This window comes from Myxocyprinus asiaticus, chromosome 3, assembly GCF_019703515.2.
Source record: "Myxocyprinus asiaticus isolate MX2 ecotype Aquarium Trade chromosome 3, UBuf_Myxa_2, whole genome shotgun sequence".
Classification (NCBI taxonomy): domain Eukaryota; kingdom Metazoa; phylum Chordata; class Actinopteri; order Cypriniformes; family Catostomidae; genus Myxocyprinus; species Myxocyprinus asiaticus.
Window position 1 is genome coordinate 15,323,601 of NC_059346.1, and position 13,053 is coordinate 15,336,653.

Genomic DNA, 13,053 nt, shown 5'->3' on the forward strand with positions numbered 1-13,053 from the left:
ATAATAATTACTTAATTTAATGGAGCATATATCCAAACTCTGACGAGAATTACATTTTCCATTTGTATAAAAGGAAATATGCCTTACATTCATCAATGACGCAGTTAATGGACAGAAGAAAGACATTTTCAATTCTTCTGATTCATTGCATACAGTCCATTTACACTACCAACTTCTTATTAATGTGCTGTCTTTGTTTAAATTGTTGGTGCTTGAGGGAATAGATTATATAATAGGATGCAGACATTGAATAACCGGAGAAGAACCTCAGAATTAAATGACACTTGGTCACGCCTTTTGCACATTTGCGTGAGTGATTTTGCCAAACCCACTTAGTGCATGCTTGTACGAAAATACCAAAACTTCATGGCCATGCCCACTGACTTTGCACTTATGACTTAAAGCATTGCCTTGTGCATAAGCTTGCAGTCTTAAATTAAGGCCCTAAAAGAGACATATTCAATGACAAAGGACTGCGTGGATTTCATCTTTGGTCACACATTGCCAAACTAAATTTCAAACTAAATTTTTCTCATAATCTGTATTGAAATCACACAGACACGTTAAACTGCTCTGTAGAGCAAAATGCAGTAAAACGGAGAATGTTTTGAAAACAGTCCATGGAAAATCAGAACTGACCTTGTTAAATGCAATGTAAATGTAACTATGGCATATCACTACTAAATTAAAGCTATGTTGACATTCATGACAACTCTGGACCCACTGCAGCAAAATAAGGTCAATTTTCTTTTCTTTGTAGCTTATGCTACAAAACACGCAGTGAAAGGATCTCGGTGCTAAACTTCTTCGCCACTATATAACTCAATCACTGGTGAGTAAAATCTGAACATTTACTGGCCAGTGGCTAATCACAGAAAATCTTTAGTTGCCAATGCAAAATTTGGTCACATTGTAGAGGGTTGAGAGTTAGACATACAGTTCAATCCCCCTGAAGCAGATCTAGAAAAGTAGTGCTGGGGAGGAGGAGGGTTTCAAAGAGAAAACTCTTGTAGCGCGCTGCAGTGAAATTGGATTACCTTCAAACAACTGAGGCAATCTTACCCTGAGACAGAGAGAGAACACAAGTTGAACACATGTCAAAAGACCTATCAGCTTGGGCCATAGAGTATGAGAGGATGTTCAAAGGGCTTATCAGCTTGCACCATGTAGAGTTTCATGACAGATCTTAGGATCATTTGCCAATTTAGTGGGTTGAAATTTTGTACAGTGTAACTTTATAAACTGATGATCTTAACATTTCTTAACATCTTAACATAAAAGGCTGATGAATAATAGCCTGTTTACAGTGATGGTACTCTTCTCTCAAACACATCGTATCACCAACAGTCAGATAGAGAACATTGTTTAGGGACTTGTTTAGTGTGGCCTTACAGTCTCAGTTGTCAGAAATGTGCTTGTGTCAGAGAGGAACTAGGTGGCAAAATGTTTGGCCAATAGTGCAGTCTGCTCTTATCGCATAACTAAACAACCCTGCAGCAGAAAGACGTGTGAAGCATTTGCAAACAGCACCGTGAGGCTTACTTTGGGAGGCAAGTTATTTTTTAATGTCATAAGAGCAAAGAAATATTACCATGTGTATTTAATCATGCAGAGAGCACTTGTTTTCTATGCTGTTTTAAAGACAATTAAGATGCATATACTGTAAATATGATGTTCAAAGAACATGTTGATATAGATTCGACACAAATTCTGATGTATTCTAAGTAATGTATTATTGAGACTGCCTTTCAGCTTATAGGTATATTTTCAATTATAATAACAAGAAATATTTCATATTCCTTAATGAACAAACATATTTGTCAAATGTGAATTACTGCCTTTTGAAGTTTAAGAAAGAGTAAAGATAAAAATTCTAAAGCCATAAACAAGCTACTTTGGTTAAAAATTAGACAATTTCCTGCATACAAATAGGCATTTAACCCATCACAAGTAAGTAAAGGACACAAGTCAGAAAGATGCACAAAGTTTATATAGAGACAATAAAAGAGAAGTGATTGCAGAATTCTGCTAGCGTTGTACTTTTTGTTGGCCTATCAGTTCTGTATATAATAAATTGCCTGATCAGTAATAACTTATGCCATTCATGCAATATAGCAAACAGAAACAAAAAAAGAAAAATACAGTTACGAGAACAAACAAATTTGATCTCGATCTACTATTCACAAAGTTATTTGATTGAAATGATACAACAGACATTTTGCTGTTAATTGTAATGAGTGAGCTTAGGAGATCTCGTCAGCTCTTTGTGTTGTTCTTCAGTGCTCTTTTGCTCAGCCATGACATTTTTTAGAAATGTGTTCCATTTGAATACATTTGGACAAACTTGTGGTTGTTTTTGTTACAGAACTCTTCTTTCTATTCAGTTTTAACAACTGTTTAATCCAGGCAATAGAGGCAAACATGAATTCAAGCACAGAAGCATACAGCAATAATGATGCAGACAGCTATAATTACCAAGACATGGTTGACGAGTTTTCAAAAGGGTCACATACTGAAGACACACATCCTGAACATTGCAGGGAAGCAGCATGTATAATCACAGTTATTTTAAATGTGATAATTTTCCTACTTGGCATCACTGGAAATGGAACAGTGATCTGGATTGCTGGTTTTAAGATAAAGAAGTCAGTTAACACCACTTGGTACCTGAGCCTGGCTTTGTCTGACTTCCTATTCTGCAGTATTATCCCTTTTGTCATTGTCAGAACAGTTATAAACAACTGGATCTTTGGGCTCTACATGTGCAAATTCACATCCTTTGCTATGTTCCTCAATATGTACAGCAGCATCTTCATCCTCATCGTCATAAGTGTGGACCGCTGTGTGACCGTCAAGTTTCCGGTTTGGGCCCAGAATCATCGCACTATAACAAAAGCCTCTGCTGTTGTTGTGTTGGTTTGGTTAATGTCTGCTTTGCTTAGTATACCAGCATTCAGATTCAGAGAAATCTATAATTACTCATCAAAAGAAATATGTTTTAACAACTATGAGCATCACCACACAACTGTTGTGCTCATTCGATTTATTTGTGGGTTTTTGATTCCATTCCTAAGTATTTGCATCTGTTACTCTATCCTGATCTGTAAACTAAGGGCGAACCAATTGTCCAAATCCACTAAGCCCTACAAGATCATGACACTACTGATAACAACTTTTTTCCTCTGCTGGTTGCCATATCATATTGTTTCTATAATAGAGCTGGACAAATCTAAGCATGGCCATAACTTTGGCAAAGCCCAACTAGTAACTGCTACTCTTGCCAGCTCAAACAGCTTTATAAACCCATTCCTCTATGCATTCATGGCAAAGGACTTAAAGAAGAAACTCTACTCATTTCTGTCAAAGATTGAGAGTACCATTGATGAGGAGACCCGAAGTGCTTTTAGAGGAACTTCCATTACCAATTCTGGGGATCACAGACTTTCCACTGCTGTCTGAAAATGTGAAAGATTATTTTAACATGAGTCTTTATAAAAGACATGTCTCTGTTAGCCAAGTCAAACTGGGTTTTTAGTAAATAATTTTTGCTCATAGAAATATATTTTACAGCTCTTTTTTTATGTAAATCTTGCTACAACTATTTTATTTCCTTGCCTTTGGTCCATGCAAAATAAATACACACGTGACGTGTAATTCTTAAAGGAATAGTTCACCCAGAAATGTAAATTCTGTCATAATTTAGTCACCCTCATGTCTTTTCAAACATTAGTGACTTACTTTCTTCTGTGGAACACAAAAGGAGATATAGGCAGAGATGTTAGGGACCCAGAGCCTCAGTCACCATTCACTTTTATTGTATTGAAAAACAGTGCAAAGGAAGTGAATGGTGACCGAGACTGTCAGTCCCTAACATTCAGCCATTTGTGTGCCACAGAACAAAGAAAGGCATATGGATTTGGAACAACATGAGGGTTATAAGCAGAGGTGGGTAGAGTACCCAAAATATTTACTCAAGCAAAAGTACAATTACTTACAATTTTTTTTTTTTTACTCAAGTAGAAGTAAAAGTAGTAATGTAAAAAACTACTCGAGTAAGAAAGTATCCAATTAAAAGAATACATTTTTTCATTAGAAATTTACTTGAGTAAGAGTGTAAAGTACCCAGCTTTAAATATACTCATAAAAGTAAATGATGACATAATTTACATTTTGGGATGAACTATCCCTGTTGAAATAGAAGTGATACTTCCAATCTTTCAGTGTTGTGCTGCACATCTGCTCTTAAGCATTACAAAAATGTATTTACATGAATTTGCTTGCATGTGGCGAGGTGTTTTTCTTCACTTCATACTTTGTTTCTTATTTACTGATTATAGTGTTGATTAGCAGTTTCCATTTAAAAAGCTTCACAAGCATTAATGAATGAATTACAACTCTGAACATTTTGACAAGAAACAATTTTATAATTGCAACATGAACAATGTTGATTCTTAATGAACTTAATGTTTACTCTCTGTCTTCAAAAAACGACTAAAAACACATCTTTTCCATGAGCACTTAACCAGTTATTTAAAAAAAAAAAAAAAACATTCCTGTTGCACTTTATTCTGTTTTGAATACTATTCTGATGCTAGTGAAACTTTGTAATACGGCACTTTTCATACCACTGTCTCCTTAAGATGATTCACTTATGTTTTCCTTTTTTGTAAGTCGCTTTGAATAAAAGCTTCTGCCAAATGAATAAATGTAAATGAAAATGTAAATACTTTGGTACTGTAGGAATTATTGACAGTCTTAACCGATGTGCAGTGTTGTATAAATTATCCAATCGTCATGCAGTACTTAAAGATAACTTTATGGAAATTGACTTGTAATGTTCTGAGTGCTCAAAAATAAATAAATAAAACAGTCCACAACACAATGGAACATCGAAGGGGAAATCATAGGGGCTTGTATGGGTTCTTGTCACTTGGGCTATTAAGCAACCACACAGCATTAGCAACCACCCAGGACACTCAAGCAACTGCATACCAATGTGCTAAAAACACAAAGAACACCTTAGCAACAGTATAGCAACAACCTGGCAAACGTTCAAGGTAAGTCAGTACACTCAGCTGCCATCTTTGGAATGCTCCCGGGCAGACATTTTTCTGTGGATACAAGCGGCATACAAGTACAGCTCCCATTTACTTGAATGGAAAGAGACCAAAATCTCTAATGATAACATTAGGCGTTTCATCAATATTATGTGGTCAGTGGCGAATGATCAGACTCCAGTCGCTACCATCTCACTTGACGCTGAAAAGGCATTTGTTATGGTAGAATGGAATTATCTTTTTAAGATTTTGGAAATACACGTTTTTTTTGTTGTTTTTTTTTGGATGGATTAAGTTACTTTATAGACACCCGGTAGCGGCAGTACAAACAAATGGATTAATTTCAGATTATTTTACTCTGGATAGGGGCACCTGGCGGGGTTGCCCTCTTTCCCCATTATTGTTCTGTCTTGCCCTGGAACCATTAGCAGCCGCAATAAGAAAGGAAGATGATTTTCCAGTGGTAATGAGGGAGGTATGGCACATAAGCTTTTGCTTTACGCAGATGATATTTTATTATTTGTCTCCAACCCCACTAGATCTATTCTGCCTTCACAGAATTATTAATTCCTTTTCTAAGTTCTCAGGATAGAGTCAATTGGTCTAAATCTGAAGCTTTGGCTCTGACAGCATACTGCCCAGTATGGGCATTTTATTCCCAGCAAATTTGTGTGATTTAGTTAGAGTTAATTTTTACCCCTTAATAAAAAGGTTTTTGAGCAATGTGGGCAGGTGGGCTTCATTAAATGTATCTATAATTGGGAAGGTTAATGTTATTAAAATTAATTGTATTCCAAAATTCAACTACCTGTTACAATCTCTCCCTGTAGATATCCCCCTCTCTTACTTCAAGCAATTTGATAGCATAGCGAAGTCCTTCATTTGGAATGGTAAACGTCCCAGATTGCATTTCAATAAGTTACATAGGCCAATTGACAAAGGTGGGCTAGGCCTATCCAAGATTTTGTTTTATTATTATGCATTCAGTCTCAGACATTTGGCTCACTGGTCGCTTCCACCTGAGAGAGCCCCTTCCTGGTTTTGTATTGAACAGGACGATCTTGCCCCTATTTCGCCATTGCAAAGCCTTTCTCTTAAACTAACCAGAGAAGTTAAGTTACACCCCATTATCTCACATTTGCACTCGGTATGGACAAAAGTGTCCAGAGTATTTAATTTGGACACTTATTTAAATGTTGCCTCGAGTATATGGCTGAACCCAAAATTATGTATTAATAAGTCCCCTTTCTGCTGGACAGAGTGGATTGAGAGGGAGGCTAATACGCTCAGTGACCTATGTGACAGTGGGCTGTTGAGATCCTTTGAAAATATGGTTCAACATTTTGGGATCCCCAGGTCTCAATTATTTAGGTATTTACAGCTGTGCCACCTACTTTGTACTATTTTTGGGAGTAGCATACACCCCCCTAAAGCAGCAGATACTCTGGAAGTGGTGATTACTGGTTTTGGAAAAGGCCACGAGGCATCAGTGTATTACTCCCTGCTAATTCAGAGTCTGGGGGATGGAGTTTCAACTTCTCTCAAGAGATTATGGGAGAAAGATTTAAACTTGGTATTGGAGGAAGGAGTGTGGGCTAGGATTCTAAAAAACATCAAGTCTACATTACATATAGAGATGTAAGGGTGTGCCTTATGCAATTTAAGATTTTACATCGATTCTGTTGGACCCCCTCTAGATTGTATAGGCTAGGTCTTAAAGACACACCCACCTGCTGGTGATGCCGATCAGAAGATGGGGACACAACCCATGTTTTTTGGTGGTGTGTTAAGATCCAAGAATTTTGGTTGAGGGTTCAGAGTTTTGTGTGTGACGTATTGGGTACTCAAATCTCATTTTGCCCCAGACTCTGTATTTTAGGCGATGGGGCGGTCATTGATGTAGGGGATAAGTATATGAAGAATTGGGTCCTGGCCGGTGTTATGATAGGCAGACAGGTCATCCTTAGGGGATGGAAATCGGCAGGAGCGCCTCGTTTCGTGAGTGGTATGTGGAGATGGGCAGGGTAGCAACATTTGAAGATTTGTCACATAGAACGCTAGGCAACATAGATCTGTTCAACAAGAAATGGGGCAGCTATTTAGCCTTTTTAGAAGGCTCTTGGGGAGGGACAGTGGATGGAGACATGTTGTTTTAAATGTGTGTTTTGTAACCTTTTTGTTTTTTGTTTTTGAACATATACTTTTTTTTTTTTTTTTTTTTTTTATATTTCTAAATATTTTCTACTGTTTTATTGTCTGTTTGTGTGTCATTGTCAATTGGCATTTGACCACTTGGGCATCTGTTTGTGTTGGAGGGAGGTGGGGGGGTTAATGTTCGGGGGGAAGGGTTGTCAATTTATATAATTTGAAATAAATATTCTGTTATGTTTTGCTTTTTTTATTTGTTATAAGGAATCAATAAAATTTTTAATAACAAAAGGGTTGGTCAAGATTACAGTCAAATAGCATATTTCAAATCAGCAGTAAAATCTGACAAGAGTGGTATCATAAATTGTGATTCTTTAGCTCAGATCAAGGGGAAAAAAATGTTATTTTTCAAGCTGGTCCACTAATGCACATGTACGCTCACAAGTTGACTGACAGTGACATTTGTTTTTCAAAGGTGATTGTCTCTTTACTTGTGAGGTGGGGCTTCCTTTTCTAAATCCGCCATATATAGAGCAATAGTGTAATACAGAAGTAAAAATCCCATTCATTTTTTTCCATTGACGAATTGATTTTCAACCATATAAACCTTTATTAGTCCACCAACTGTGAGCTCCAAGGTTGTTCATTGATGGTATATGCTCCCGTGATGCCATTAATCTGCAATATTTCAACTTCATTGTTTAAAAATCATGTTTGATAGCAGAATTCCTTATAAACAACTATGGTACCCATGGTCCAGCAGAGAAGGCTTCACCAATCAGAGAACCGCGTCCAACATAGCCCGCGAAACGTACCAGGAGCAACTGCCGACTCCAATAATGCACTGTGAATGACGCAACCAAGTCGGCCTCCCTTCACCCTTAAACTACTTATATATTTGTTCATATTGGAATATTTTGCAATAAACTTCAAACTTCAAATATATTGTTTCTAGACTTATAATCAACAACCCAAAATCAATAGTTTTATATATTTCCATTGTTTTTATTACATCATTTACAATGCTTCATGGGATTGTATTTCATGCCCTCATGAAAGACGTTAAGTACAGTCTTGTAGCCAGAGCCATTTCTAGCTATAAGCTGTATAAGCATAAAGTGGGATTGGGGCCTCCATGTTGGATTTCCCTTAGGGCCCCCATATGCTCAGAAATGGCCATGCTTGTACAGTTGTCTTTTTGACTGATGTTTAAATACTACTTTTTGCCTCAAAACAAAGTTTGTAATGTTGTGATTCACCTCGGAGCTGGTTGCTTTGGTTCATGGCTTACAACTCTTTAACAGAGCATTTTATGAAAAGCCTATGCAAAATATTAAAGGGAAAAATACTTCCGAAACCCAGACAGCTGAAAAAGTAGGTGGGAACTGATGTGCTATATTGTGAGTTCCAATTTCACCCATTTATTTTTAAGGGACAGTTCACCCAAAAATTTTAATTCAGTCATTGTAACCGCTGTGTTGTTATAAACCCACAGGACTTTCTTAACACAAAGGGAGAAATTGTGAAAAAATTTAGTTCTCAGTGATGTCATACAATGGCAGTTTATGGTGACCACATCTTCAAGAAGTCTAATAAATTATTCCACGAGACTCATGATTGTTATGAAATCGTACGATAAGGTTTGGTGTGAAACAAACAGAAATCTAATGTATTATTTAGTAAAAATGTTCACTGACTGTTATTCTCCTGTGTGCCTTCATGAGTCTGCACATGAGCTTTAGAGCTCTTTGCATGAGAACAACAGTAGTTATGCAGCACGTGCAAGATGGGGTGTTCAAGCGAAGGCCGACTGCATCACTGTTGCGCGACAAAGGCTGTCCAAATTTGAAGGCTCCTTCAAATGCGGCCTCCAAATGCGTGCTTTGTTTCACATGAAATGAAGGATACAACAGATGGATCCTTGGTGACCTTGCCTACCCCAGAATTCATTGCGCACCAATGATGACAGGATTTTTTTGAGAGAAATTGCCGAATTACACTTTTAAACATAAGTATTGGGTTTCAGCTTACTCAAATATCTAATGATACAAATGTGAAAAAAAAAAAAAAATCTTTAAAGTGGTACAAATGTTGACTTATATCTTACTAAAATGTGATTATATATAGTTTATACTCTTTATTATATACAGAAATAGACCATGGTGAAAATATTTTGACAGTTTGTGAACCCTGTTTTGTTTTCAGACAGTTTAATATAACTTTCAAAAAAGTCCAGTACAAACGTTACAGTCACTCGGCAGCTGTCACAGTTGTTAGGTGACAAGAACAGTCCTCCGTAGGCTAGACTGTCCCAATTAACAATGCTCAGTCCAACCTTCGTGGCCTTCGAAGGCGTGGCCTTTGAAGTCCGAGTCCTTCGAAGGATGCAGCCTTTGAATTGAGACACAGCCATTGTGTGTATGTGTGAAACACCACATGATTACAGAGGTGTAAATCTTGTTAGCGCCATCCATTGGCCGATTTATTTCAAATTTCTCACAGACTTCTAGGGACAGGAGTCGAACAGGCCCACCGAGATTTGTGCCGATCGGCCTCCGTTAACCTTGTCTAATAGGTGCTCAAAATTCATTGGCTGATGGCGGCCATGTTTTTTGAGATATGCCTGTGTCCTCATAGACAGTTATGGCACCTTGGACAAAGACACTGCATGCCAATTTTCAACTCAATCAGACTAACGGTTGAGTAGGTAGAGCTGTTTTCATGTTTGTTTTCCTGTTATAGCGCCACCAAGTGGCCAAAATCTGAAGTTTTTCTGTGACCTCAGATTGAGCTCATACACATGTGTACTGAGTTTGGTGAAAATATCTCATTTTGTTCGGGCATTATAGCCATTTTAGTACAAATGGCCCGCCCTTTTCAAACATTTTGGCATCCCTTAGCGACTGTGAGTTGAAATTTCAACTTTTTTTTGATAATTATTGATAATCAGACTCCAGAGTATATTTCTGCAATGGTTTGGTTCCGATCAGGTGAAAAACCTAGGACTAGTTCGCAAAAGTAGGTTTCTAACATTATCTGAAATATGAACCGAACAGTTTGACATACACCAATGCTTCTTGAGCCAAAGTTGTTTAGAATGAGAAGAGCTATCAGGAGATATATATTACTTGTGTTTTTTCAAAACACTGCATTATATACAACCATTAACACCTACAAAAAGCATGATAGCACCACCTAGTGGCCAATTTTTTAAAAACTTTGCACAACCCTCTCAGACCAAGAGTCAAATAGGTCCACCAAGTTTCATTACGATCGGTCATCGTTAACCTTGTATAATAGCTGCTGAAATTTGATTGGCCGATGGTGGCCATGTTTTTCAACATATATGAATGTCCATATAGACAGTGATGCAGCTGAGACAAAGACAATGTATGGAAATTTTGAAGTCAATAGGATTAACGGTTTCATAGTTACAGCCAATTTAATGTTTTTGTTGGTATTATAGCGCCAACATGTGGCAAAACCGCACCAACATTTCTGGGCGACCAAAGATTGACCTCTTACATAAGCATGCCAAATTTGGTGAAGATATCTCATTTCTTTCAATAGTTATAGCCATTTACGTAAAATTGGCCACTACTGCTTCCGATGTTTTCGCATACCGTAGCTAGCTTGAGTCGAAAGTTCAAACTTTTTTGATAACTTTTGATATCGAGACTCCATAGAATCGTTTGGCACTGGTTTGGTCCCGATCGGACGTAAAACCTAGGACTAGTTTGTAAAAGTAAGTTTTATGAAAAATCCAAGATGGCGGAAAATTTTTATAGGTGGAAATGAAATCGGAGATATACGTTTTGTTTCGTTTGAGCCAAGGATTCCAATGGTATAAAGAACTACGACAAATGGTCTAGGAGTTATGAGCAGTTTCGCGTTTTTGATCGCTCTAGCGCCCCCATTGACCGATTTGGCTGAGTCCGTGTTTCTGTGTAGCGAGCCATACTACTACCATCTGACCAAGTTTAAAGTCTCTAGGCCTTACGGTTTGCTCTGCCCGATCAGTTTTATGGCAGAATAATAATAATAATAATAATAAAAATCTTAACAATTACAATAGGGTTTCAGTGCTAAATGCTTGAACCCCTAATAATAATAATACAAATCTTAACAATTACAATAGGGTTTCAGCGCTTGAACCCCTAAATAATAAAAATCTTAACAATTACAATAGGGTTTCAGCGCTATGCACTTGAACCCCTAATAATAAAAATCTTAACAATTACAATAAGGTTTCAGCGCTAAGCGCTTGAACCCCTAATGATAATAATACAAATCTTAACAATTACAATAGGGTTTCAGTGCTAAGCGATTGAACCCCTAATAAAAATCTTAACAAATACAATAGGGTTTCAGCGCTAAGCGGTTGAACCCCTAATAATAATACAAATCTTAACAATTACAATAGGGTTTCAGCACTAAGCGCTTGAACCCCTAATAATAATAATAATAATAATACAAATCGTAACAATTACAATAAAGTTTCAGCGCTAAGTGCTTGAACACCTAATAATAATAATAATAAAAAAAATCTTAATTAAAATAGGGTTTCAGCGCTAAGCGCTTGAACCCCTAATAATAATACAAATCTTAACAATTACAATAGGGTTTCAGCACTAAGCGCTTGAACCCCTAAAAAACTTACTTCTTCAGCATGAAACCTGGGGAAGAGATGGCAGCAGGATGCACCATGGGAAGAAGACAGGCCGGTGGAGGCAGTGTGATGCTCTGGGCAATGTTTTGCTGGGAATCCTTGGGTCCTGGCATTCATGTACTGAATGTTACTTTGACACGTACCACCTACCTAAAGAATGTTGCACACCACGTACACCCCTTCATGGCAACGGTATTCCCTGATGGCAGTGGCCTCTTCAGCAGGATAATGCGCCCTGCCACACTGCAACAATTGTTCAGGAATGGTTTGAGGAGCATGACAAAGAGTTCAAGGTGTTGACTTGGTCTCCAAATTCCCCAGATCTCAATCCGATTGAGCATCTATGGGATGTGCTGGACCAATAAGTCCGATCCATGGAGGCCCCAACTCAAAACTTACAGGACTTAAAGGATCTGCTGCTAACGTCTTGGTGCCAGATACCACAGGACACCTCCAGAGGTCTTGTGGAGTCCATGCCTTGACGGGTCAGAGCTGTTTTGGTGGAAAGAGGGGGACCTACATGATATTAGGCAGGTGGTTTTAATGTTGTGGCTGATCAGTGTAGATGCATTTTAATGTACAACCTTATTTGTTTGAACCTGAGTCCTCCATCAAACAGAGAGATGGGGCTGAAGGTAGCTACATTCACATCGTGTCCTGCTCAGATGCCAAACGACATGCAATAAAAGTGATCTTTTCTATGTTAATCAGAGTTTTTTGTCCTAAGAGTTGCAATGAGCAATGGGACATTCTGTCAACTGCTTGGTTTCTATATTTGGCGTCACGTCCAGTAACCCCATCTGCAATGAACTGCCACCGGTCCAAAATGCGATGTGTGGTGCGAGCACTAGGCGATTGTCTGTGTTCCGCGACTGCTTTCGGGTCCTTGAATAACGTGCGACAGCCAGTGGAGTTTCTGGTTCCCCCCTCGGGTAAGATGGTGCCACTCTAGGGAGTTGGTGCCCTACGCAGACTGTGTAATATGCGTATAGGAAGCGGCTGTACTTTTAGCTACCTTCAGCCTCCTCCATCACACTTTCAGACATGTTTGTAAGTTCTGTTCTCTGGTTTGTGTGCAGCTATGTTGTGTTTTCTGTTGTTAATATCGCTGGTAGTCCTGTTGAAGCAAAACAAAACAAGTTTTCGCTTGAACGCCTCATCTTGCGTGTGCTGCATAAC

At 38.1% G+C, this 13,053-nt stretch overlaps 1 protein-coding gene across 1 annotated transcript; it reads left to right on the forward strand.

Moving 5' to 3' along the window:
- The first annotated feature begins 1,276 nt into the window (after positions 1 to 1,276).
- On the forward strand, positions 1,277 to 4,011 carry LOC127420387 (chemerin-like receptor 1). The gene is made up of 2 exons (XM_051662655.1): positions 1,277 to 1,550; positions 2,366 to 4,011. Exon 2 carries the CDS (start codon positions 2,422 to 2,424, stop codon positions 3,457 to 3,459), a length of 1,038 nt encoding a protein of 345 aa, XP_051518615.1. The 5' UTR covers positions 1,277 to 1,550; positions 2,366 to 2,421; the 3' UTR covers positions 3,460 to 4,011.
- Positions 4,012 to 13,053: the final 9,042 nt, after the last annotated feature.